This window comes from Neofelis nebulosa, chromosome 8 (assembly GCF_028018385.1).
Source record: "Neofelis nebulosa isolate mNeoNeb1 chromosome 8, mNeoNeb1.pri, whole genome shotgun sequence".
Taxonomy (NCBI): domain Eukaryota; kingdom Metazoa; phylum Chordata; class Mammalia; order Carnivora; family Felidae; genus Neofelis; species Neofelis nebulosa.
Window position 1 is genome coordinate 117,160,907 of NC_080789.1, and position 27,453 is coordinate 117,188,359.

The 27,453-nt window shown below is 41.7% G+C and overlaps 1 protein-coding gene and 1 long non-coding RNA gene across 12 annotated transcripts in view; one reads left to right on the forward strand and one right to left on the reverse strand.

Moving 5' to 3' along the window:
* Positions 1–27,453, forward strand: part of MPP7 (MAGUK p55 scaffold protein 7) — a 301,509-nt gene that overhangs the window by 257,325 nt on the left and 16,731 nt on the right. For 6 of the 7 annotated variants that reach the window (XM_058681606.1, XM_058681612.1, XM_058681610.1 and 3 more), the window contains one exon: positions 22,575–22,655. The exons of the other annotated variant lie outside the window; for it this stretch is intronic. In XM_058681606.1, the coding sequence (XP_058537589.1) occupies positions 22,575–22,655 (81 nt within the window). The remainder of the gene's footprint in view (positions 1–22,574; positions 22,656–27,453) is intronic. 7 annotated transcript variants of the gene reach the window in all.
* LOC131483461 (uncharacterized) overlaps positions 1–27,453 on the reverse strand; it is a 124,492-nt gene that overhangs the window by 2,790 nt on the left and 94,249 nt on the right. For all 5 annotated transcript variants that reach the window (XR_009247695.1, XR_009247694.1, XR_009247697.1 and 2 more), the window contains one exon: positions 8,006–8,106. This is a non-coding gene — a long non-coding RNA (uncharacterized LOC131483461). The remainder of the gene's footprint in view (positions 1–8,005; positions 8,107–27,453) is intronic.

Sequence of the window (27,453 nt, forward strand, 5' to 3'; positions counted from 1 at the left end):
TCCTTCCTTTCTTTCTTTCTTTCTTTCTTTCTTTCTTTCTTTCTTTCTTTCTTTCTTTCTTTCTTTCTTTCTTTCTTTCTTTCTCTTTCTCCCCCTTTGATCAGACACTCAGCTTGACTGCGAGATGTGATCAAAATTTAAGGCACTAGCCCCACTCCCATCTAACACTGTCAAGTCCTCAGTTTTTGCTCGATCCTTTGTGCAGTAATCACAGGTCATGACATTTTTGCTGAATCTCTGTGGTGTTGATAGGTCACGACTTCAGGTTCGCCTTTCTTTTTAGATCGATCATTGTCTTTGTTCCTTTTCTGATATCTCAGTGTTAGGGAGGTCATTCCCTTGGTGGTTAGCGGCTACAAACATGCATTTAAAACCCTTGAGAGAACACAGAACACCAGGGTGACCGCTATGATTAGTTTAAGCAGGATGACTCCCCACGTCTGCAGTGGAGCCATGGTCCCTAAGACCCAAATCAATCAAAATCAAATAAGCCCCAAGAAGATCCTGTTGAGGGAGTCACTGCCTTAAGCCAGGTGGCTCATTTGCTAACCTCATGTAGCTGAGTTCAGCTTCCCCTGAAGTGTCATCCAGTTGCAGCCAGTGGAATTGGCCACAGCAGAGGCACCTCCTCATTCAGCTAAGAGAGGATCGAGGGCTACCCTGTTATCAAGAGCAACCTTGGCCACAGAGTCTGAGGATTTTGGGGGGTTTTTTGTTTTTAATTTTTTAATGTTTGTTTATTTTTGAGAGAGAGAGAGAGAGAGAGAGAGAGAGAGAGAGAGAGGCTGAGAGTGGGGGAGGGGCAGAGAAAGAGGGAAATACAGAATCTGAAGCAGGCTTTAGGCTCTGAGCTATCAGCACAGAGCCTGATGCGGGGCTCGAACTCATGAACCTCGAGATCGTGACCTGAGCCGAAGTCAGATGCTTAACCGACTGAGCCACCCAGGCACCCCACAGAGTCTGAGGATTTTTGCTGGGCACCTGTCACTTTTGCAGCAGATTCTGTAATACTTTCAGGAGTTAAGGAGAAATTCCTGATCACGGCCTCATGTGTACACATTCCTGACTAGGAAGGTAGAGACCTGCCAAAGGAAGTGAATCCTAAATCATGAAGCCTCCTGCTAGATCCTTTCCAACTTGGCAGCATATATTCAGGGACTTGACCTGTGAAGTGTCTTAGTTTGTTTGTGAACAGTTAGGGTCACAGCTGGATAACCTGAGAGGCATTGCCTGGTTTTGCACCAACTGTCTAGGCATTCACAGGCTTAAGGAGAATAATAACCACAGATAAAAAAAAAATCCTTCTGGGGCACAGGCCACTTCTACTAAGGCGGCACTGTAAATGGATTCACTGGGAGGGATTGTCGCAGTTCAGTTCAAGCCAGGGGTCAGTTAGGTTTTCGGTGCACTCGGGAAGTAAATCTCCTTGCCTGAAATAAAGGTGTTCCAAATTCCTTGCAAAGATGGGTACTGCTGTTGAGGTCTTTTCATGATTGGGGGCAGATATGATTGAGATAATCATAAGAATGTGGAAATGCAAATGTGTTGATTTGCGTAGGTATTTGTGTCTGACTGGGAAGTCTAGTTGTTACTGTAGAAAGGTAAAATCAAGGCACTGGATATCCTGGCTGTAAAAGTCAGACTCTGACTTCTAAGGGAGGTTGATTATAGTTCGTGGTGATACGGGGGATAGAAGAAAAACTGGTCACAGAGAGAGAGGAGCAGGGGCTCTCTAGCATCATGGACAGGTCAGAGTTTTTGATGACAAAATCCATCAGGCTAAAAGGTTGCCCAGCCCTTAGCAATGGCTAGGGACATACAGATAACGGTGCTACTTTCCTGTTCAATGCCAAAGGAAAGGAAAAAGAGAGAAGGAAAAGAGAAGAAGAGAAGGAAAAGAAAGGGGGGGGGTTCATGTTTAGTTGAAGTATGAAGTCTTGATCTGGAATCTTGGGTAGAAGTAGTATACAGTGATGTCAGCTCCTTTTCTTCATTGGTTTGATTCAGAAGTTTACAGAATCTGTACAGGATCAGATATTGTATGGAGTCTTCTCTTGCTGTGACATGCATGCCCAGGATTCAGTGCTTTCTGTTTTCACGGCAGTGTCAATGGTCAGGAGCCTTGGTAAGGTCCCTTCCAACAGGGTTGGAGAGTTGTCTTCCTCCGATGACCTTTCCAGAACACTCAGTCACCATGCTCCAGACTATGACCAACAGGATTTTTTGAACTGGGATCCAGGAAAGCTTTTTAAACCTATTGATGATAGGCTTTAGCATAAGACATTAGAGACTTACAGTAGACGGTTATATTAGGATGAGTTAACCAAGGACTCAGCAGAAAACTGTATACCAGTACATACTGGTCTGCTGCTGACTGTCTCACGTGATACAAGTTTATGTTTCCCAAAGCTGGTACTGTGAGAGTCAGCAGGACCAAAGGCAGTACCTTAAGCCAAGGGAGTTCAGCAGTTTTAGCAAGTTTAGAAATTTTAAGTTTGAGGATCCCATTAGTTTTGTCAACCCTGCCTGACTGATAAAGGTGATAGGGACAGTGATAAAATTCAAAGAAGTTTGCAAGGTTTCTGTTAAGGCTAGTATGATCTGCCCAGTGAAGTGGGTGCCTTAATCAATGGAGACCGTGGAATGTATACCCCAAGTGGGGAACATGTTTTCTAACAATTTCTTTGTAACTGCGAGGGCATCAGCCTTACAGCAAGGGGATGGCTCCATCTAGGAAACCTAGAACATACTGGTACAAAAAACAAGAATATATTGGTAATCCCTACTAAATGGTAGTTGGATGAAGTCCAGCTGCAGGTGCTCAAAGTGTCCAGAGGGAGGAGGTTTGAGGTGTCTGGGAATAAAAATAGTTTTTCCAGGATTTTGGACCTGGTAGATCAGGCATTGATGGTAAACTGTTCTCACAACTTGATAGAAGTCTCCCCACCAATATCAATTCATAATTAGAGTCATCTTGGTTGACCATGGTGGGTGAAAGAATGCAAAAACTGAAAAATGGGTTATGCCAGGGAATAAAGAAGACTAAGTAGCCATCTTGGTTTTCCTATCACCCCAACTGTTCGTTGAATTTACAACCCATTGTTTGCTCGTGTTAATTTCTCTGATTCAAAAGCAGACTCTTGCCATGTTATAGGACATTAGGATGGCAAAAATCTGGCAATAAGGGGTCGTGTTTTTTGCAGAAGCAAAAGGGACCTCATCCACATGTGCCCCAACTGTTATAGATTCTGTTGTTTGCCTTTCCATGAAAGTCAGCTAGGGCATTTCTCTGATACCAGGTTCAGGTTTTTAGCATGGGCCTCAATTTTGATGACAAATTTGAGAAGGTAAGAGAATAGCAGTAATAAAGATTTTTATTTGTTGTCCATGTTTGACTGTGGTCCCAGTGGACATAAGAAGACAACTTTGTTTCCCTAACATCCCAAATCATGGACAACACCAAAGGCATAGCGGCTGTTAGTATGCATCTTAACAGTTTGTCTTTTGATAAATGGTGTGCTCGGGTGAGGGCACAGAGCTCTGTTTGTTGGACTGATTTAGCTTGTTGGAGATTTCTCCTCTCATGTAGTTTGTATTGGGTAGTGGCGTAACCAGCCTGGAAGTTCCCTTTTTTTTTTTTTTTTTTTTTTTTTTTTACAGGATGACCCATCAACAAACATTAGATCAGGATTAGTCAAAGGGTAGGTCATAAATTAGGACGTGTCACAAAATGGAGTGTTACTGCCTCACAGTTGTCAGGCTCACCCTCGTGAGGTAGGGGTAGTAACATGGCAGGATTAAGAACACTGTGACATTTAAGATGCAGGTTGGGTAGCAAAATCAGAAGGCTCTCACAGGAAGTTAGTCTGCTTGTGGAGAAATATTGAGTCAATTCAGAATTAAGAAGACTTTGGGGGCTTCTTACAACTTAAAAGGTTTTGGAGCTATTTACAAACTCCATAGGTTGTGGAATTTGTAAATAAATGTCATTACCTAGGGTTAAATCTATGGAGGCTTCTGCTAATTTTGCAGCTGTAGCTTTTTTTTTTTTAATTTTTTATGTTTTTTTTTTTTTTTTTTTTTTAATTTTGAGAGAGAGACAGAGTGCGAGTGGGGGAGGGGCAAAGAGAGAGGGAGACAGAATCTGAAGCAGGCTCCAGGTTCTGAGCTGTCAGCACAGAGCCCGACATGGGGCTTGAACTCACGGACTGCAAAATCATGACCTGAGCAGTGAGCCACCCAGGCACCCCACTTTTTTTTTAAGTTTATTTCAAGACAGAGCACAAGTGGGGGAGGGGCAGAGACAGAGGGAGAGAGAGAATCCCAAGTAGGCTCCGCACTGCCAGCACAGAGTCCAATGCAGGGGCTTGATCTCACGAACCACAAAATCATAATCTGAGCTGATACCAAGAGTTGGATGCTCAACTGACTGAGCCACCCAGACACCCCTGCAGCTTTAAGACAGTTGGCGTGGGCACAGGTAACTGAATCAAGTTGGATGCTCTGGGAAGCAGTAGGTCTGTGTTCACTGCCATGTTCTTGAGTGATTATTCCCAGGGCTTGGTTATCTCTTTCAAGCACAAATAGGGTAAAGGTTTTGAACAGTTAGGTAGCCCTGGGGCATGCAGCTCTTGCCCAGCTTCTCTTAGTCTTATTAAAGCCTACTTGTGTTTATTTGTCCAAGGAAGGATTCAAGGACTGAAATTTCAGTAAGTTCATAGACTGAGGAAGGCACTTGAAAATTAGGAGCCAGAGTCTGCAGTAGCCAGCTAGGCCTAGGAATCCATGCAAGTGGTGCTTAGTTGTGGGCCTAGGACATTGTTGGATTAGCTTAATTCTGTTTTGGAGATAGCTGGGTTCTGTTAGCACCTAGATTATGGCCTAGGTAATGAACAGTATCTAGAGATAATTGGAATTTTTCCTTTGAGCTTTATGTCCTTTTTTGGCTCTTGCGGCAAATAAATGGAATCTTTGAAGGACACCTATTTGGTAACGGAGCATAGAAAGAGGTCATCTACATACTATAGAAAGCTCAGTTTCCTAGAGGACTAGCGGGGGGACTTAAACCTTGGTGGAGCACTTGGGAGAAATAAGAAGGGGCCTCAGTGAACCCATGAGACATGACCGTCCAGGTACACTATTGATTATTCCAAATCAAGGCAAACAGAGGTTGGCTGTTGGGGTCTCCAGTGGTGCTGAAGAAGGCTTGAACATAGGTCCATTGCAGTAAACCATCTGGAGTCCGGTAGAACTTGTGACAAAAGGTTGTTCAGGTTCGGAGCAACTGGGAAATGGGGAATGACTATCTTATTAATAGCTCTCAAGTCCTGGACAATTTGACATCCTTGCCCATCAGGTTTCCAGTCTGGCAGTTGCAGGGGCTGGTCCAAGGAATGATTAGTCCCAGAGTGATTAGGTCTGTTGCTATGAGGTCTTGCATGGCCTCAGGCTTTTGTGGATATTGAGCCAGTTTGGGAAGAGGTTCAGTTCTGTCTGTCTGAATTTTTATCAGCTCTATACTTTGTTCTCCCAATGTCAGTGTTAGAAGTAGCCCACAGATCTTCAGGAACCTTAGATAAATCAGGGATCTTTTACTGGAGTTATTTCTCTTCTACATGAAGGACAAATTGTAAGGGACCTAAAAGATCAGTTCAGGTTGGTCAGGAAATTCTAAGATGAGGTCCCCATTGGAGGCAAAAAGTATTAGCCCTTTCAGTTTAGAAAGGAGATCTCTACCTAACAGGTTGAGTGGTGCTGTGTCACATAGCCAAAAAACAAACAAAAACAAAACAAACAAAAATTAGAAAAAGCTTTTACAGTCAAAGGTCCCAGAGTCATCTGTACTGCAGGTTGAGATAGAAACTCTGAATTTCATTAGATACCCTCACTACAGAAACTTCTTTTTCACAACTTTTTTTTTGTTCTATGAGAGCAGGTTTAAGATAGAGAATGATGCTCCTGTATCTACCAGAATCTGGCAAGGTTTTCCATTGATTTTACTTTTCGTTTCCCCTTGGCTGTTTAAGGGGATTAGTAGTAGCACTTTACCAGAGGATCCCTCAGAGTCCTGTCAACTCTGGGAGAGGCCATTTGGGGGCAGATCGGGAGGCATTTGAGTTGATGATGAAGGATTTGCATAAGGCTTTTCCCCCCAGTGTCGTAGTAGATTAAAAATGAGACATTGACCCCTGGTCCATTGTTTTGAAGATGGACTCCTAAGAGGGTGCAATGGAGGAGGCAGGCCCAGGTATTAGCTTGTAGCTTTTGTAACTGTAAGGCTAATAACTCCTTGGACTTTTGATTTTGGTCTTGTTTCAAAGTCCTCACGAGTTAGAGACATGAGTTCAGTCCGATCAGTGGCTGCCCATCCTATTTATGTCTTTTTATCAATCCACTACTCACAGAAGATAATCCATTAACAAATATGGCAGCTAGAGCAGGTTGGGTGGCTTCATTTATTGTGTGCAACCTGGAATGCCGTAGGAAGAGAGCTTGCGATGGGTCTTAGAGTCTGTTAGATTCATCTTGTTTTGCATGTTTGAATCATAGACCAGTGGATGCAGGCAGCGAAGACTCCAGGAATGGCTTTTAAAAAGACTGGATGCTATTTTGCTTTTTTTTTTTTTTTCTGGTCCATAATGGGACAGTGGTGGAGATCTCAAATATCTTCCTTGGGGTGTGCTGTTCTCACATCCATTTGGGGGCTTCATCTGGTCCCACCAGCATGTGCCCAAGCTGATAAAGATCTGGTGGCCTGGTGTCATAGGCCCTGATAAGGACTCTAAATTCTTCAGAAAACTTTTGGGATTCCTCCTTGAGTTTAGAAAATTCTTTAACTAGGGACCTTAGTCCGATTTGGTTTTTGATCAAGGCGTGAAAGATGCCTCAGGAGGATCTCCTGCAGCCTTGAGTGGTTTTATTTTAAAAGGTAATTTTATAAGAGTCTCTTCAGAGTGGAAAGGTAGTTCAGATAGAGAGTTAGTAGAACATGAGTCCTGAGGTAAAGGAGGGTAGAGGGGAGCAGTAGGAGTTATATCAGTGTGTCTTTTGTTGTAGAGACCTCTATGTCTTTAATTTTTCTGTCTTTAATTTTTCATAGCCTTTTGCTATGAATTTTTCAACGAGGCTATTTTGGCATCTCGAGACCTTTTGGAAGCTTCTCCATACCAATTAAAATAGGTATCCCATTCTGTTTGTTCGATGTGGAAACTGCTCCTCAAGTGCACTTCTTAAGTGAACAGTCTTGTCTAATTGGACCATTCCCCTATAATGGCCAATTCTAGGTTTTCTTTAGTAAGAGTTGCCATTTTTGAAGCTGTCTATCACTTCCCAGACTATAGCTCTTAGACCTAAAATAAGCAGATGTGCTGGGACACGGCACACTCAGCTCTTTTTAATTTAAGAATATCATTTCTTTAGCCAAGCAGTTGAGTCTCCTGGAGCCAAACTAATACCTCAGAGGGATATGCCACTGTATGGGGTGGGGTTTTACAGCATACATCACTGCGATGAAATTTTCTTGAGGTTTACAGGTTGACCCGGTGTCAATCTAACCCCATTCCATGACTTACCAGTCCTAACACAGGAGTCCTAGAGTTGGTGTTGAACGCCCTAACAGCTATTAAGTACAGATCCATGCCCACCTAGTTTGTGACCTTTTGGCTTCCAAGATTCCCCCTGGCAATAGCCTTTTACCCACACAAAACAAGCCAGACAAGCATGTGCACATTAACACACCAGCAGTAGCCAAAGAGATATGATGGCAGACTGGCCAAACAAAAGAAGAAGGGGCATTAGTTGCACTCCACCCGCCATGACCAACCTGGAACTGTGGACAGAGCCAGCAGACTCCAACGGGAGACTGGACTAAATAAGGGCTAGGACTGGGGCTCGGGGTAGAACCATCTGCCAGATCAAGCCAACCTGCTAAGGACTGGATTGGAAAGCCAGTTAGATCAGGAGCTTGATGCAAAGAGAGCAGAACCCAGAACCAGGGGAAACTTACCTATGGTCCTCAGAAGGGTTCTCAGATACCACACCTGTGTTTCTCATCATCCCCAGAGGTGTCAGAAGTTTCCTTCAGATCCTACCACCACCAAATAAAATCTGTTAAAAAACCAAATTCAATGAGTAAATTCTTAAGATCTTACTGGCTTTATTCAGTGATTCATGAGTTGGGCAGCATCCCATCCAGCAGATAGAACTCCAAAGAGCTGTACAAAATGAAAGACTTTTAGTCAGAAAGGGCAGGACAAGGAAGTTCCTAGCAAAGTATGGAAGTATGGATTGTTTCAGGCCAGATCACCTTTCTTTGGGGGATGGCAGGGGTCTCTCAGACAGATCACCTCACTGGTGCTGAGCAGGTAATTCTAGATTGACTGGTTTAAGAGTCCACTCCTCGGAGAGGTTGAAACTAATTAGGTTAGGTATTAAGTCTTGGTTTGGTGATGTGGGCTTAGCATAAGTGACTCCATTTTGGGACTGTCTTTTTTACAATGTTAACTAAGAATACTGACAAGACAAACATGAAATGTTCAAATATGAGTAGGCTTCTGCTAATTTTTCCACCACTGTTCAAAACCCTTATAAGCTACAGTAGAATATTTGGCAGTGTATCATCTAAAAGAGGTAACAAAGCAGTGGGCTCAAATTTTAGAAATTTTGAATTGTTCACGAATTAACTGTTAACTTTTCATGATTGTAGAAATCATATGCTGAGGAAGCAGTGCCTTGGCTCACACACCATGTGTTAGGAAGATGGAAAGAGTAGAGTGTAAGCAGCATGGCCCCCCTCCTCAAGCCTTATTTGTTTTTCCCACTGTTTTCAAAGCCATTGGGAATAATGGTATTTGCCTTGAAACTGTAAGGTAAAGATTGCTAAAGAGGTCTATAGCACAGGGGTGCTTGGGTGGCTCAGTCAGTTGAGGGATAGACTTCAGCTCACGTCATGATCTCGCAGTTTGTGAGTTCAAGCCCCACGTCGGGCCCTGTGCTGGCAGCTCAGAGCCTGGAGCCTGCTTCGGATTCTGTGTCTCCCTCTCTCTCTGCCCCTCCCCCACTCATGCTCTGACTCTATCTCAGAAATAAATAAACATTAAAAAAAAAGAGGTCTATAGCATTATTTGCTCTATATTCTTACCTTAATATTGCATGCTTTTTATTCTTGGACTTAATGTTCAAGAAATTAAAACAGAACAAGTTGTTAACACAGCAAAATTATGACAGTTGAGGACTTTGAGCCTTGCTCACAAGCATTTGATTTTCTCTTCGTTTTGTAAAGGTACCATTCCAAAGCCACATTTTAGCCACAAAAATAGCTTAGTGACATTTTCTGTTCTCTTCCCTTCTGCATTTAAAAGTATTTTCCAAAAAAGGATGTGAAAACCAAATGTCAGCCATTTAGTACATTTTTCTGCATAAATTTTATCTTTAGTGAGACCTGACTTTTTAAAAAGGAAAGTAATAAAGCCAAATAATGCGTCTGTGTTTGTGGGGGAAGGAGTGGAGAGAAAGCTTTGGTGTTTAAAAAGCTACTAACACACTTCACAGCTTCAGCCAATAGAAGAGCAAAATCCATCATGTGGCTATTCAGACAATTTGTGACTTGTTCTGTCTGGTTATGAGGCAGAAGAGGAAACTAATAATAAATCTTTCTATATATTTCACCTTTCCGGCTTGAGCATTAAGTACTATTCTGCCCTCCTTTGTGCTGAATCTCATATGCTGTCTAAAGACTGCTTTGTAGAGGTGGTTTGAATAAATAGACCTTTATAAGACTGTCATCATTTTTCCATAAAACTGTAGCGGAATAAAAAGTCTCCCGCATAAAGCAGAGAGAAAAGCTGAATATAAATGTTAATGTGTTTATTAAAATCCTCATAACTTTTGGCAAACTTTGATTGAAGGCTTGTAGGAATTAGGGTCTGCTCTGGAGGATTTTATAGGGACAACTGTAAACCCAAAAGTCATAATTGAATTTATGAGCATGTGCTGGATTTAAAATTATAATCCTTGTATATAAGAGGTAAATATGATCTTTATTAGAATCACAGTTGGCTTTTTTGTGCCATTGGTGTATCTTAAATGTTTATACTCTGGCTTAATTTCTGGGCATAAATCACAATTCAGTTCATTCAGCTGATTTTTACGGAGTCCCGACCGCACCAGGCACTGTTCTAAGCTGGTGGGTTCCTTAGCGAACAACACAAATGTTTCATCCTCCTGGTGTTTACGTTCCAATGGGAGGACATAGACCAAAAAAACATATTCAGTATGAATTAGTAATATAAAGTCAACTGTACAGTTCTCGAGGGTGATAAATTCTGTGAAAGAAAGTAAATGCAGTGCAGATTGAGGGAATCAGGAGTTTGCGATTTCGAATCAGATCGTGGTAGCCTTGTTGGAAAGGTTGCGTTTTTGAACAGACTCTGAAGTAAGAAAGCTACCCATGCCCTCTTCTGCTTAGCTGAGGAAGACTCAAGGATGGGTTTATTTTGACCTTTTAATTTTATTGACTCGTCATACCCCTGAGATAGAGATAAGATGAGCACTCAGTCAGTCTGTCAAAGTCTGATATAAATAGCCACTTTGGAAAAAATGATGCTCTTAAAAAAAATGACACTCTTTCAGCAAGCTTCCCACTTTTTCTTTCTTTCCTTTTATTTTCCTTTTCTTTCTTTCTTTCTTTCTTTCTTTCTTTCTTTTTCTTTCTTTCTTTCTTTCTTTCTTTCTTTCTTTCTTTCTTTCTTTCTTTCTTTCTCTCTCTCTCTCTCTCTCTCTCTCTCTCTCTTTCTTTCTTTCTTTCTTTCTTTCTTTCTTTCTTTCTTTCTTTCTTTCCTTCTGACAGCATACAAATTGATGCTTCATTAGTAGGATTTTTCTTCCATTATAAATGAACTCAACAGAGAAAAGAAAACCTGAACCTCTGGCAGGGCTTGTTATGAACTGCTAAGTTGCTATATTTTCTATATAGTTTGATTGCAAGGGAACTTTACATTTAGTTTTATAAACAGATTTGTCACTCTCCTGTACAAAATCCAGCCACCCACTGATGTGATCATTATAAGATTGTGAGTCAGATATAATAGAATGGTTGTTTTTATTTTATGCCTCGAGCAACAAAACTCGTAGTGCTACAGTAAGGTAAGTAGACTTTTTAATGTGTCTGATCTGAGGGGTACCTAGAGATTCCATTTGATTTGAGTGTGTTTTTTTCGGGTAACAAAAACCTTTGGGATATTTATTGCAGACTCTAGCAATTTTGATATTTTTCTCTGAACAGGTCTGGCCAATACTATAAAAGTGTCGAGGGGGAAATGTGGAAGATTGTTCACATTAAGTGGTGCAGGTACACTGGAGGTAAACCCATAGCAAAAGCTGCATCCGTGCAAGGGGCTTTCATACAATATGCCATTTTTATGTCATATTAATAATGTCAAGATCATTAGCAAACGTGAAGAGAACTTGATCAGAGCAACAGATTTCTCTCCAATATGTAATTTAATACTGGACAGAAGTCCAAATAAGAATAGATTTTTTATTTTTTGATTTTTTTAAAGTTTATTTATTTATTTTGAGAGAGTATGTGAGCATGGGAGGGGCAGAAAGAGAGGGAGAGAGAGAGAATCCCAAGCAGGCTCCACGCTGCCAGCACAGAGCTCGACATGGGGCTCAAACTCATGAACTCTGAGATCATGACCTGAGCTGAAACCAACAGTCAGACACTTAACCAATTGAGCAACCCATGTGCCCTAAGAATGGATTTTTTAAATGTGTTATGACTGTTACATGAATATAAGGTATGTTAAAACTAATTTAGCCAATCTCATCTATCTGTATCTCTTTCTTTCTCAGAAGTTTCTTTCCTAACAGATTGGTAACACTGTGATCTTGAGCACAATTATCCTTTCATGTGTAAGGTACTGCTCATCGAGATTCACATTATTAAATTCATTTTGATGTTCATCAGCCTTTAGAAGAACTACAACTAAAATTCTATGCTGGACATTTACAAAAGTCCACTTACTACTTGTGTCTTTTTAAAAACATCACATTTCATGGACTTCAATTAAATAATTTTCACAATAGTAATACGTTATTGTTCTAGTAGATATTCCTTTACTCAGGATCTGCACTAACATAGAAATGAGGACAATACCACAGAGTGTCCGTAGTTTTTTGTTTTTGTTTTTTAGTATACAACACCACACCCATATTTTAGAGCATTCTTTCAGTGTACCTACAGTTTCAAAGTGCTACTGTAGGCCCTGGTTTTATTTCCTCAATGCTTTCTCCACTCATTTAGCCTTTTTGATTTATTTTTAATTAGAAAGAGCATGAGCAGGGGAAGGTCAGAAAGAGAGAGAATATTTCAAGCAGGCTCCATGGTCAGCACGGAGCCCAACGTGGGGCCTGATCCCACAACTCTGGGAGTCATGACCTAAGCCAAAATTGAGTCAGACACTCAGTCAACTGAGCCACCCAAGTGCCCAGCCTTTTTTGATTTTTAATTGTGTATGTCTGTTTCAGATTCAGAAAGGAGGTCTTTTTGGGGGGCCATGTTTATGGAATGAAAAAGTGCTGTCCATCAACTATGAATTAATTTTAGAAGTAGTGTTAGCTACCGTTCTAATAAATAACATCTTTCTTGTTTTCCATACATAAAGATTTGTTACAAACCATGAACCTTGCACACATCCATAGAATAAAAAGAAGAAAATCTGAAAATAGAATGATGGAAACATTCAACCTCTTATAATTACATAGGTAATGGGTCAATAATGTCAACACACATAGAGGTCATTTGGGGCAAAGGTGTTGTGTATATGTCTAAATTCTCCTGCATAAACACAGGCTGAGAATTTGCATGTAGATTTTTAAAGATCTTCTTTTTAAGATAAAAATAAAGGCATTCTTGCATTTACTTGAACATGAATATTTCCTTACATGTAGCGTTTTAAACAGCAACTTTACTAGCATCATTATTGACACCCTAAATGGGCTGTATTTCTTTGGCTGAATGAATGAACCTTTATATAAAATCACACACAACACATTTGCCTACTTTCAGGAAGGAGTTACCAATTAAATGTATGAAAGTAATTAAAAACAATGTGCCTTCCTAATTATTTCAATTTTCCAGTTGACACAGTTTTTACAAGAACATCAACTAATGGGAATCAGTGGCTTTATTCTTTCTTTCCTGAATTTGCCGAGTTGATTTTGTAAATTCCTGTGGAATTAACTTAAAATGAAACGGATACTTATTGACGTGTTTTGGTTTGAATAGAAACATTCTTCTATGTTCTTTCCAAGCTAGTGGCACATCAATGTTAGTTCACTACCTGAATTCCAAATTAATGAACTCCAAGATGATTTTTTAGACTGTTTTTGGGGTTTCACTTATTACTTCCATATCATCGCTGTATTTCCTTAGTCCTGGATCTAGAATGCTAACACACATGCCCTGTGTACGTCACCCAGGCCTAGCACATCCACTGTCGTCATTAAGCTTAATATAGACTTTTCAAAGGTTCTGCACAGAGTGAGTCTGGAGATCAAATCTGACTTCCACTTTTTGTAGCCAGGGTCTCTGTGGAATACAGTATTCCTGAGAGTCAGATAGGATAGTCCTCACTATCCAAGGTGTGGGGCAGCTGAGAATAGGGTCAGAGACTCTGAAGCTATGGATCACAGCCATAATCAGACAGTGGATCACTGGCTATTTGGGTTTGTATTTTATTGGCATTCTTTTGATAAGATGATAGGCAGAATGGAAAGAATGAAGACTTTTTGAGTCCAACGGACGACAGGCTTTTTTGTTTGTTTGTTTATTCATTTTTGAGAGATAAAGACAGAGCATGAGTGTGGAAGGGGCAGAGAGAGGGAGACACAGAATCCGAAGCAGGCTCCAGGCTCTGAGCTGTCAGCACAGAGCCAGATGCGGGGCTTGAACTCATGAGCTGGAAGATCATGACCCGAGCCGAAGTCAGACGCTCAACCGACTGAGCCACCCAGGCGCCCCTGGACAGGCTTTTAAATACCATTTGAAGAGCACTCCAGATGTGTGTGACCTTAGGAAAATTCCTTAACCTCTCGTTGTCCATTTTCTTGTCTGTAAGCTGAAGATAATAATACCTTTCTCACAGGGAGCTTTTGAGAATTAGTAATGGTGTTATGTTAACCATGTAGCACATGCCTGCTACATAGAAAAACCTTGATATGTCACATCCTAATTACTGTGTTTCCAAAGCCTGTTGTCTGTATTTAAATGCGTGCTGTTTAGATTGTCCTCTCTGTTTCTCTTCAAGCATTAACAAGCACAACTGAAACAAGCTATAGGATAACCAATGTGTGTATGTATGTATAACTGTATTTCACCAAGTGTGTTAAAAATTTTTGTATCAAAGGAGCAGTGAATCTGTCCCACTGCAGAATGAACCTAACACAGTTTGCATCCCTAAAGCAGCCTACAGTGTAAGTAGCTATTGCATCCTAAATACAAAGCAGCCACTGAAAATGCCGTGAACTTACGGCTAGGGGTGTGGATCTAGGTGGTGATCTTTTAAGGTTAAGAGCTAGTAAGAGAAATTCCAGAACTTCACCAATGTGGATAGCAGAGGTGATCCAAGAGCCTGTCAGGGAAAATGCTGTTTGGAGGCCCTGGGAGCAGTTTTGTTGTCAGAATGATGGAAACTGTATCCCTACTTTAGCCTTTTTTGTAAGGAAACTCCCACCTTGGAAGATGATGACCTCAAATCTAGGGAACATGTTTCAAATAAGATATCTGCCACTGCACACTCCATGAGTGGAGTGATACTCCATCTCGCTGTGAAGAGATTGTATAAGGGGTAAAACTGAATATAGGCACAATGTAAGGGCATTGTATTAGAGGCAGCATACTTTTGCCCACTAAATCAGACACATCTAGTTTTTTCCTCCAGAGTTAAAATAAATCATTGTGGGTTTTGGCAAGGGTGATAGAAGAGGACAAAAAAAGCTAGACTCTCATTCAGCAAAGTATCTTACACTCTGGGAAGCACTCCAGAGCTGAGACCTGCTGAAAAAAAAACACACACACACACACACACACAAATTCTTATCACCCTTTTAGCCCTGGGTGTGGAGTTGGGGGTGGGCAGGGCAGGCCAGGATGTACTATTTAAATTTTAGTGTTTTATTCGCTTCTGTCTTTTTCTTTGCGCATATATAACTGAGTTGGCTTCGTCTTTACAGGGAACACAGCTCCATTTGTAATACCTTGTTCTTCTTTTTTTGTTTTCTAGTAAAGAGTAAGTTTTAGCACTTTAAATATTGTTGGTACCTTCAGAGTGGGTAAAATACATACACCCCAAATGGTGCCCAGCATACCACAGTCAGTAATACTACCCCTGTCCTCCTCTCCCTCGGAGATCTCATTTCTTCTCACAGTCCCAGGTTCTCTCTTGTCGTGCCTGTGGTCACGAGGACACCCTCGCCCTGACCTCTCTGTTACACCACAGTCAGTCCTTGTCTGATAGTGATAAGGTAGATCGATTTCCTTTCCTGAAACTCACAGGTCCAGAGCTGAAGTCATCACCTTCCCCTCTGCTTCTCTTTATTTTTAGATCCCAAGAGCCAAGTTCAAATGTGATCTTCACCAACCAACTCCCCTTAGCGACCATGAGCATGTTACCTCACCATCACATCGAAGCATTCTGGGAACAGATGCTTTTACCTTTAGCTCCCGTTCCTTTGGTTCATTCAGCAAATAGTCATACCTCCAGGACAGCATAATTACTGAGTAGAATTTAAATGAATACAGCAAACTAATGAGTGCCTACAGTTTGCTAGCTGATGAACAAGTAGATGACGCCCCTGTTTTCACAGAGCTCACAGTCTGTTAGAGGATCAAGACAGCTAAAAGAGTACTGGGGGATTAGTCTCTTGAATTTCAAGTACAGAGAACACATGAACTTGGTACCGAACCCAAATTTAAAGTGTTAGGATTTCCCTAAAGTGTATCTAAGCTGAAACAACAAGCAAGAATTAGCACATGCAGAGGACTGGAGTGTCCTTGCAAAAGCAAGCAGCACGCCATGAGGATCCAACAACACAAAAGAGAACCTGCCATATTTCCGGAAGCAGGGGGACCTCATGTAGCTGGAGTGTACATAGGAAGGAGTATCAAGAATGAAAATTAGGGGTCCCTGGGTGGCACAGTCGGTTGAGCATCCGACTTTGGCTGAGGTCATGATCTCACAGTTCATGGGATCGAGCCCCACGTCTGGCTCTGTGCTGACAGCTTAGAGCCTGGAGCCTGCTTCAGATTCTGTGTTTCCCTGTCTGTCTCCCTGCCCCTCCTCTGCTAGGCTCATGCTTTGTCTCTCTCAAAAGTAAATAAACGGGTGCCTGGGTGGCTCAGTCAGTTAAGCCTCTGACTTCGGCTCAGGTCGTGATCTCACAGTTCCTTGAGTTCGAGCCCCATGTTGGGCTCTGTGCTGAGAGCTCAGAGCCTGGAGTCTGCTTCAGATTCTTTGTCTCCTCTCTCTGCCCCTCCCCTGCTCATTCTCTCTGTCTCTGTCTCTAAAAAAAAAAATAAACATTAAAATATAAATAAACATTAAAAAATAAACATTAAAAAATGAATGAAAATTAGAAATAGAAATATAGCTCACAACATGCAGTCTATATACAAACTTGTCAAGGGGGCGCCTGGGTGGCTCAGTCGGTTGAGCGTCCGACTTTGGCTCAGGTCATGATCTCACGGTTCGTGAGTTTGAGCCCCACATCGGGCTCTGTGCTGACAGTGCAAAGCCTGGAGCCTGCTTCAGATGGCCTCCCTCTCTCTCTGCCCCTAACCCACTCGCATTCTGTCTCTGTCTCTCTCAAAAATAAATAAACATTAAAAAAAAAATAAACTTGTCAAGGAATTGATATTTGATTCTGTATGCACTGGAGGCAGAGTGAGAGATGCGGGTGACGCATGACAGGAGCCTAAGCCAGGGTGGCAGAGACAGGACCGAGCAGTGGCAGAGGGACAGCGGAAGGTTAGGGGAAGTTTGTTGTTGTTTTAAGGTAGGAGAGAATTTACTAGTTTTAAGTGTTGATGGAGCCACAAGAGGTGACGATTCAGAAAGAGCAGGTGTAGGAGTGTGTGACTGTTCAGAGGGTGGTGGTCTAGATGGATTTAGACATGTACGTTTATAGAAAGGGCTTCAAAGACATATCCACCTGTTGGCTTCTGTGTTCCCAGAGTAGATGAGGTCTTCCAGTGAGCCTAAGTTGCTGAGGGTGTCACTAGAAGTTGCATTCGCTCCACAGATTTTTATTGAGATTTTAATTGCTTTTGGGGAAAGGCAAGTGACCTAATAGGATTCCTGCCCTCATGGAGTCTGTCTGGTGGGATAGACAGGCCATGAAGCAATGTATTACCCAGTTGTTGAATGAGGACTTTTAAGTAGTAGGAAGGTATACAGGATGGTCTGAAGACTTAAAAATGACAAACATGGTCGAAAGGGTCAGGACGGACTTGCAGACTTGCTTGAGAAAGATCTGTTTGAGCCAAGCTCTGACATGTCAGAACTCCCTGGGACTCCAGATGAAGGAGGGGGTTGAGCAGATGCTTTGAGACGGAAGGAGGAGGTGGGGACCAGGTCAATGTGGAGTCTTGTAACCCATGTGAAGGTTTTAATCTTTTTCAGAAAAGCCACTGGAAACTACGTTTCTAAGAATGTTAAGGGAGAGACAGGATCAGAACAGCTCCTTGGAAGGACCTCCGGCTGCTGGTGACGGTGGGTTAGAGTGGCTGATGAGCAGGGGTGGGGCAGCCACTGGTCCAGAAGAGGAGGTGAACGTGGTGGTACCCTGGACTAGTGTGACAGCAGTGGAAATTCAGATTGTGGCTCTGAAGGCTAGTTGGGAGGTAAATTGACAGCCTTTGGCAATTATTTGATGATAGGGAGCATATGGGAGAGCAGGAGGCTCCCACGTGTGACCACAGAGAACAGAGGATTGCAGTGACCATTGTGGGGATGTAAGAAATACAGTGGGTAGGAGAACACAGAATAATGGAAGTCTTAGTTTGTGTGTGGAGAGCAGGAGTGGACCGCATGACTGCTCCAGGACGGTGTGGGTTTTCAGTACTCGTTGCCTAAGTGTGGATGCATGGAGGGGCCACTGGTTTGGTCTGAGACTGGAGGTCTCCTTGGGAAGTGCGATAGAAGGACAGTGTATAAGAGATTTGATAGAAGGACAGTGTATAATAGAAGACATGAGGCCCGTGGAAGTGAAGCCATGAAGGGCTGCTGGATAAAAAGGAAAGAAATGAAATTAGAGGTCCCCATGACCGTAGGTGTGGCAGGATAACCGAGGGAGAGATCCCAAGGGATCCGAGATCGGAGTCCTATTGGAAAAGTGTGAATTTAGTATTTCAGTAGTGAAATATAGTGATGAAGAGTGAATAGTGATGGCAGAGTCGAGGTCTTTCCAGTAAAGGGTCGAAGTGGAATAGAGAAGAAGATCGCTCTAGACACGGAGTCAGGGATGTTAGATGCTGGTCTTTTGACGGGGGTTCATGTGGATGCCAAGGTTACCCAAGGAGCTGGCAGGAACTGAGGCACAGCAAATGACAAGGGCCAGAGGCTGACGTCCCAGAGTAAGGGTCCTCGATAGGGGCAGCACTGCACTGGAGAGCATGTAGACGTTTACTGCTTTTTAAAGTCAGAGTGGCTAGGGGGCCAGGAATGTAGACGTGACATTTCTACAGAACTCAGGTCTGACCTGCGTCCCACGTGCCTCTCTCCAATGTTATAGTAGACATTCAGGCACTGAATAGATCAGAACATATGGTCGAGTTTCAAGAGGTCTGCCTTCTGAGACAGAGAAGCACTGTCCCATCCCACAGGGAATTACTTTTATACTACACTTATATGTAAAGTGAAGATCATTTGCAAAAGTACCGTTTTCTGCACTTTGATAGTCTTGACAAATTATCTCTAGTTCAATTAAGGCTGTTACCCCGTTCCTTACCATATTCCAAAGAGTTTCACCTGTCCTTTCTATCCAGTTTCTTGTCTTTATTCTCCTGTTTTCCTGCACCTTTGGGCTTCCAGTTTCCTGTACTTTCCTGTACAGAATGGTTCCTTATCTTATTACTCTTAAATCCAACCTTATTATTGGTTAAGTACAAACATCTGAGTTTAATAGGTTTTCTAGTCATGTCTAAGCATTTACATATTGAAACAAATTTTTTTATTGTAAGTACTCTTTTTAAAGGTTATTATTTTGAGAGAGAGAAAGCACTCACACAAGTAGGGGAGGAGCAGAGAGAGGGAGAGAGAGAATCCCAAGAAGGCTCCACGCTGTCAGCACAGAGCCCAACTCTGGGCTCAAGCTCACGAACCTTAAGATCACGACCTGAACCAAAATCAAGAGTCAGATGCTCAAACCACTGAGCCACACAGGTGCCCCAGTTAGTCCATTTGATTAACTTGGAAGAATTATATGTACTGGTAAGTTACATTAGTTCTGAATTCCATTTCACGGTATAAATGGGATGTTACAGAGTATTTATTATAAAAAGGGAGAGCTGAGTGCCAGGGAATTGGGACTTGACAGCAGTTCCTGGAAAGACAGAAGGTGCTGATGAGTGAACACAGGGGGACAGGTCTCCTGATCCAGGCGAGGGCCCTGCAAAGTAGTGGTAGACCAAGGAAGGCACAGCCCCCAGGTCTGGCCTCTTCCTCTTCGTTCGCACTTTTCCCTCCACCCAGGATGTGCACTGTGCTCTTCTGTGTCCACCTGTATGTCCTTCATTGTCTGGCATAAAACCTTGTTCTTTTCAAAGCTCAGGAGAGGAAGTGGGTGAGGGAATGAACACAGGTCCCTGGAACACAGGTGCCAGGTGCTATACAGAAGTTATTCACTTAATTCCTCCAAAAGGGGAGTAGGATAACTTTCAGTAGCGTGAAGTCTAATCAAGGCTCAAAGACTAAGCCTCAGAGATGATGTCCTCTCAGGCCATGGTAATAACCCGCCACAGACTGGGTGGCCCATGAATAACAGGAATTGACTTCTTACGGTTTTGGAGACTGCAAGTTGGAGATCCAAGGTGCCGGCACTGCGGGGTGAGGGCCCTCTTCCCGGTCACACGCATCTGGCTGCGTCCTCACGTGCTGGAGGGGAGGGAGCTCTGTGGAGTCTCTTTTGTAAGAGAGCTAATCCCTTCCTGGGCTCCACTCTCCTGACCTTAGCACCTCCTAAAATCCTCACCTCTTAACACCTTGGGCTTTAGGAGTCCAACACGTGAAGTTGAAGGGGCACACGTATTCACCCAGTATCAGCAGGGGAGGAATAGTGAAAAAGGGAACCTGAGTCGGGTCCGTCTGGGCCCACAGCCTGTGTTGTGTCCAGCGCAAACACCATCACTGAATGGAGCCTGATGGCAGACTGCAAGACACTCGTCGTCGGGGGCTTGTGGCCTTCTAACTTGTGTTCAGATTCCTGTTTGAAACTGCTGTGTGTTTTGCTCCGTCTCTTAATCATTTTGTGTGACTCTCTCAACCTAATTACTTTCTTTGAAGGCGGAAGTCACTTTTATGCTCCACAGTATTTACTATCCGCTCCCTGTCCATTGTGGTGTTTACTATGCATGCACTGGTGGATTTAAGCATGCGAGGCCAGTGCAAGTTTTCAAATGCTTAAGGACCAACTGAAAACATAGCGTGAGATTATCTCGAGCGACGTAAATGTGGCTGATGGCTTTGCACATTTAAAATGCATCATTAGAGGTGCCTGGGTGGCTCTGTTGGTTAAGGGTCCTGCTCTTAATTTTGGCTCAGGTCACGATCTCGCAGTTGTTGAATCGAGCCCTGAGTTGGGCTCTGTTTTGGACATGGAGCCTGCTTGAGATTCTCCCTGTTCCTCTCTCTTTCTCTCTGCCCTTCCCCTGCTCAAGTGAGCACTCTCTCTCAAAAAAAATAAATGCGTAAGTATAAAAAAAATAAAGTGCATCATTAGAGTTGTAGCTACAATAAAATTAATGTTCCAAGATGTTATTTTATTAAGCTCTAAAAACATTTCGTATTGAAATGATTGGTGCTTGGAGTGCACACGTCCACTTTCTCAGGCAGGCATATATTTTAGACTCTTCTGGATATCATCTCTTGGTGATCTACTCAAGCTCTTGGGTATGTTTCCTTTATTTTTTTTTTTTAAATTTTTTTTTCAACGTTTTTTATTTATTTTTGGGACAGAGAGAGACAGAGCTGAACGGGGGAGGGGCAGAGAGAGAGGGAGACACAGAATCTGAAACAGGCTCCAGGCTCTGAGCTGTCAGCACAGAGCCCGACGTGGGGCTCGAACTCACGGACCGCGAGATCGTGACCTGGCTGAAGTCGGACGCTTAACCGACTGTGCCACCCAGGCGCCCCTGGTATGTTTCCTTTAAAACAAATTAGTTCTGATCTTTTTAATGGAAAGGTAGGGATTTAAATTTTCTTTCTTTTTTTTTTTTTTTCATGAGAGAGATTATTTATTTTATTTATTTATTTATTTATTTATTTATTTATTTATTTATTAATATATGAAATTTACTGTCAAATTGGTTTCCATACAACACCCAGTGCTCATCCCAAAAGGTGCCCTCCTCAATACCCATCACCCACCCTGCCCTCCCTCCCACCCCCCATCAACCCTCAGTTTGTTCTCAGTTTTTAACAGTCTCTTATGCTTTGGCTCTCTCCCACTCTAACCTCTTTTTTTTTTTTTTTTCCCTTCCCCTCCCCCATGGGTTTCTGTTACGTTTCTCAGTATTACTTTGATTCCTAAACCAGACAGAGACCCAGTAAAAAAAGAGAACTACAGGCCAATATCCCTGATGAATATGGATGCAAAAATTCTCAATAAGATACTAGCAAATCGAATTCAACAGCATATAAAAAGAATTATTCACCATGATCAAGTGGGATTCATTCCTGGGATGCAAGGCTGGTTCAACATTCGCAAATCGATCAACGTGATACATCACATTAACAAAAAAAAAGAGAAGAACCATATGATCCTGTCAATCGATGCAGAAAAGGCCTTTGACAAAATCCAGCACCCTTTCTTAATAAAAACCCTTGAGAAAGTCGGGATAGAAGGAACATACTTAAAGATCATAAAAGCCATTTATGAAAAGCCCACAGCTAACATCATCCTCAATGGGGAAAAACTGAGAGCTTTTTCCCTGAGATCAGGAACACGACAGGGATGCCCACTCTCACCGCTGTTGTTTAATATAGTGCTGGAAGTTCTAGCATCAGCAATCAGACAACAAAAGGAAATCAAAGGCATCAAAATTGGCAAAGATGAAGTCAAGCTTTCGCTTTTTGCAGATGACATGATATTATACATGGGATTTAAATTTTCAAAGTAAAAAAGCAGCAAATGAACTAGTAGCTTTTTCTTATGTACAACTTGACTAGAGATAATCTCTTTATTCGGGATGCAAAGTTGGATACGTGTTCTCAGTCTGTGAGTCACGGGCTCGTGTTCAGTGATCGACCTGTTTAAACAGTGTTTTCTGTAATCATTTATATTATCCTATTTTTCAGGTCCCGTAGGAGTAGGTTTGAATGAACTGAAACGAAAACTGCTCATCAGTGACACACAACACTACGGTGTGACAGTGCCCCGTAAGTTCCCTGCTCCCCAATGCTGCTAACTGCTGCACTGATGATGACTGGGCAACACTTAGGTGGCATGGGTGGCACCCAGCATGGTTCTAAGCGGTCAGCATCTGGACTCACAGCAGACCTAGCAAGTATGCAGCGACATTCTCCACATTTTTCGGTGGAGGAAACTGAGGCACAGGAGTTCAGGGATTGCCCCAGAGTGCAGACATCATTGGCAGGGTATTTGTTAATTTACCACTTCTTCTCTATTCTTAGTTTTTTTTCTTTAATATTTCTTTTTTAAGCTTATTTATTTATTCTGAGAGAGAGAGAAAGGAAGAGAAAAAGGGAGAGAGAGAATCCCAAGCGGGCTCCGTGCTGTCAGCACGGAGTCCCACATGGGGCTCGATCTCATGAACTGTGAGATAATGACGTGAGCCGAAACCAAGAATTGGACACTCAAGCAACTGAGCCACCCAGGCGCCCCTCTACTCTCAGTTTTTATGGTGAATTTTAATACACATGTGACGCTATTATTTACAAATTTTCTTCTATGTAAAAGTCTATTCTACTTCCTAAAATAAGTGCTAATATTTTCCAGAGTTTTTCACCAGGTTTAAGATCAGAAGGACCAAACCACAGAGAGCTGAAGGAGGCCTCTTCTAATATAAGCCTTTCTTAATTACTTTTTATATGTAGTAATTGGCAGATCGTGTTAAATGGGCCTTTCATGGCCATATAACCCAAATATGGTAGGCTTCTTTTCAGTATACAGAATTAGACCTATTTTTATAAAAGAGGTTTTCATAGGCTTTCTTACAAGTGAAATGCGATGCTGGAAGTATTTTGATCTCCAGAATCAATGCCATTTGAGTGCTTAATATGTTGATGTTAGAAAGCCTTCTAAAAGACAAAATTGAAATGTTGGCTTTTTCAAGTGGTTTTAGTACTGTTAACAACAAAACAAAACAAAAACAACTGTTTGTATAGTGCCCTTAGCAATGTTCTCTAGTTTGAGAAGAGTTGGGCTTTATTTTAAAATTATAGTTTGCTATTACCTCAAGTTACTCCTTGTTACTGCATTTTTCCAAATTATTGTTTGTAATCGTTTTCAGCCATACGTTATAGGACCGCTGGTTTCCACCAACAGAGATGAAAGTAAAGGAAAATGTGGAAATGTGGAATTAAATTGTGTTTCTCTCTCTCTCTCTCTCTCTCTCTCTCTCTCTCTTTTAACTTTAATTATTCACTTCTCTTACAAAGCTGAATTGCAATATACAGGTAATTAGAAAATTTTACAAAACTATTGGCCAGTCTTACAGGTGAGCAGTTACAAAGAACCTAGAGGATGGAAAAACAGATTACGAAGGGAAAAAAAATGCATGTGTTAACTTCCTACTGTGTATTCATCTCCTTTAATTGTCTGAATTTACTTCAATGTCCCAACAACGGGGCGACATCTGCATGCCACAGAGGAGGAAAGAGGGAGCAAGGATCCGTTACCTACTCAGAGTTCCACACACAGTAGTTGCACCCGCACTCGAAACCAGGTTTTCTGATTCCAGTCTTCACGGTCTTCCTCCCATATACGATACTACACAGTCTTTTCCAACTACCGATTCTCTTTATTGCAGCACAGTTAATAATAAAAATCCACGTTATTTGGAAGATGCTAAATACCAATAAGGCTGTTGATCACACATAGGGCTTTATGATAATTTTGGTGTTACTCAAGGACCTGGGGCAATGTACTTTGGCCTCAATTTATCCAACAGTTCAAATAATATCTGCCTCTAAAGTTGTTGCAGAAATTGAGAACATCCAGAAAGGTTCTGGGGCTGGAACTCTCCAAAGAAATCCCCAAAGTAGTAATTTTCCACTCAGATTCACTTTTAAACAGGTGTTAATGTCAGAAGATTCCCATGGAGCAGTGTTTTCCAGACTTGGCTGATAATAAAAACCTCTTGGGCTTCATATGAAAAGATTCCAAGGCCTTTCCAAAGAAATCCTCCTTCAGGAAATCTGACAGAATGCCTGAAAGTCTGTATTTATATATCCCAAGTGACTCATAATACCAGACATGTTTGGAAAATAACAGCCATAGCATCAGCTCGGGATGATTTAATTAATTAAAGAAGAATATATTTTAAGAACAAGTTTGGAATTTCAGATTGTTTTGCTTTGTCAAATATTCTAGGTAGAGTCTTGAGTATTTGGAGAAAAATTATTGCTCTGATTATTCCACCAGTATTCTGTTCGATGTTTAACTCTGTAAATCTTTTCCCCCAAATGTACTAAATATTCACCAGAATGGGTAGGTTGAAAAAGATGTAGAGCATTGGAACTCTCACACATTGCTGGTGTTGGTGGGAGTGCAAATTAATTCATCCACTTTGGAAAACTAAGTGATACTATCTACTAGAGCTGAGCAAATACATGCCCCATGACCTCGCGATTCCACTCCTAGTACACAGCCAACAGAGATGCACACAACATGCACTCGGATGGTTTTGGAAACATTATTCCTAAGAGCCCCAAACTGGAAAGGACCCAAATGCCCATCCGTAGTAGATCAGATAAGGGACATGATGGCATGTTCACACGACAGAAGACCGTAATGCCCAATCTGCTGCTCCGCGCAGCATTGGGAATGAGTCCACCAAACGTGTCCAGTGAAAGGCAGACACAAAAGAGAATGTGCAATATAACTCCGTTTGTATAAATACAATAAAAGCGATGCTAACGTGTGCTGTTAGATATCCTGGATTGGAAGGGTGATTGTGCAGTGCTGGAAATCTTCTGTTCCCTGGTGGGTGCTTCTTACCTGGGTATTTTCATTCTGTGGAAATTCGTTAAGCTTACATGTGAACTTTTCTGTTGAGCACACTTCAGGTTTTTCAGTGTTAAAAAGAAATACTTGGTTAGTTTAGCTCACTGTGGTTTGCTGAGGTCCATTTTCTGGTCTTGACTGCGCTACAGTTATGGAAGATGAACACTTTCCTTCATTGGAGAAAGTTGAATGATAGTTACACAGAATCTGCTCTGTACTATTTTTGCAACTTATTGTGAATCTATAATTATTGCAATTAAAAAAATTATTTAAAAGGATGCTAAATGAGGTAAGCACTATCACTCTTGGGCTAAAATGGCAGAACAAATTATACGATCTTTAAAAAATATCTATGTTGCCACATTAAACATTGAAAGTTGCTTTTAAAGAAAGTGGTGGCCGAGACCTGTTTTCTGCTGTCTTGCTTCTCTGTGGGAAATTTCATTCTCGGTGAGCAGCACCAACACTGTTTTAAGGCTCTAGGTTATCATCAACAAATTTAAATGACTATTAATATAACCAGGCTTTCAAAAGGCTGTCTCAGTAAATTAAAATAAAGCAGTTAACAAAAAGTATTGCAGTAAATGTCAAATTCTTGATGAATTCCCAAGTCTTTACAGTCTGGAATTTTGGGCACTCACAGTCAACCACACCTGTTAATCACTTTGTGGTTTCTCGTGAAGGCATATATCACAGTTATGTGTTTTCATAGGTTTCAAAGGACTCATGTTCTGTAACACTTCTTTGTCTATAGAAAACCTCAGTTGAGATTTCTAATATATATATGTAAACTAGGGTACCAATTCAAAAATTTTTTTTTCTTATCTCATTATGGCAGTTATTTGGGAATTTTGTGGGAAGCAGGGGAAGAAGGTGGGGTTTGTCTCGTATGTGTTTGATGTTTGTCTGACGGTGAACACAGTGAGTACTCTGACAAGTGAGCGATGGTGAGGTGGTGGCCTGCATTATAGTTAATGTGTCCATCTTTCCCTTTGAATTCTCTGCCCTTAAGAACTTCCAGATCCCTTCTGCAGGATTCCTCGCCGTTAATGAGTTTGTGAGATTTCCCATGATCGCTCACTGCAATTAGCAATAAAACTCTTCAACAGTAAAATTACATCAGGCTTGGATAATTTGGGGTGATGGTGATAAACAAACACTTTGTAGGTACATTCACTTTTAACTGTGTTTGGCAGTGTCATAAATGTCTTGTTCACTTGAGGTAGTTCTAAATAATACTTTTAACCCTCCCAAGGGGACTCCATGTGTCAGGGCAGTGACCCTTAACACTGCATGTTCTACATTTTCAGAGTGTTCTGCTGTGACAATTGAACAAAGGTAACCTTTTCTCAGTTCACCAGAAACAAATTAATGCACATAAAATTCTCAGTTTTGATTTTCAACAGTACATTCTTACGAAGCTTACTATTTGCCAAAGGAACGCCAGCAAACAACAACTAAATTGTTGAAATGACAAATGCATATTAACCCTAGATTCCAAAGCAGAGGATCATACTACTTTTAATATCTTTCATACTTGTGGATGCGTATTATGTTATTTACACTTTAATAGAGTGAATTTGTCATGAAATTCATTCTTAGCTTTTATAACAAGAATTAAATTTATTAGTATTACATGCTGTTCCTGCAGAAGGTGCGACATTTTGTAATGAATAGCACAATTTCTTGGTGCTTTACCAGTAGAAATACGAAAAACTGTTTTAGAAGATCTGAATGTTGTATTAAAATATGCTTTTCACTGGGGCGCCTGGGTGGCTTGGTCGGTTAAGCGTCCGACTTCGGCTCAGGTCATGATCTCACGGTCCATGAGTTCAAGCCCCGCGTCGGGCTCTGTGCTGACAGCTCAGAGCCTGGAGCCTGTTTCAGATTCTGTGTCTCCCTCTCTCTCTGCCCCTCCCCTGTTCATGCTCTGTCTCTCTCTGTCTCAAAAATAAATAAATGTTAAAAAAAAATTTTTTTGGGGGCGCC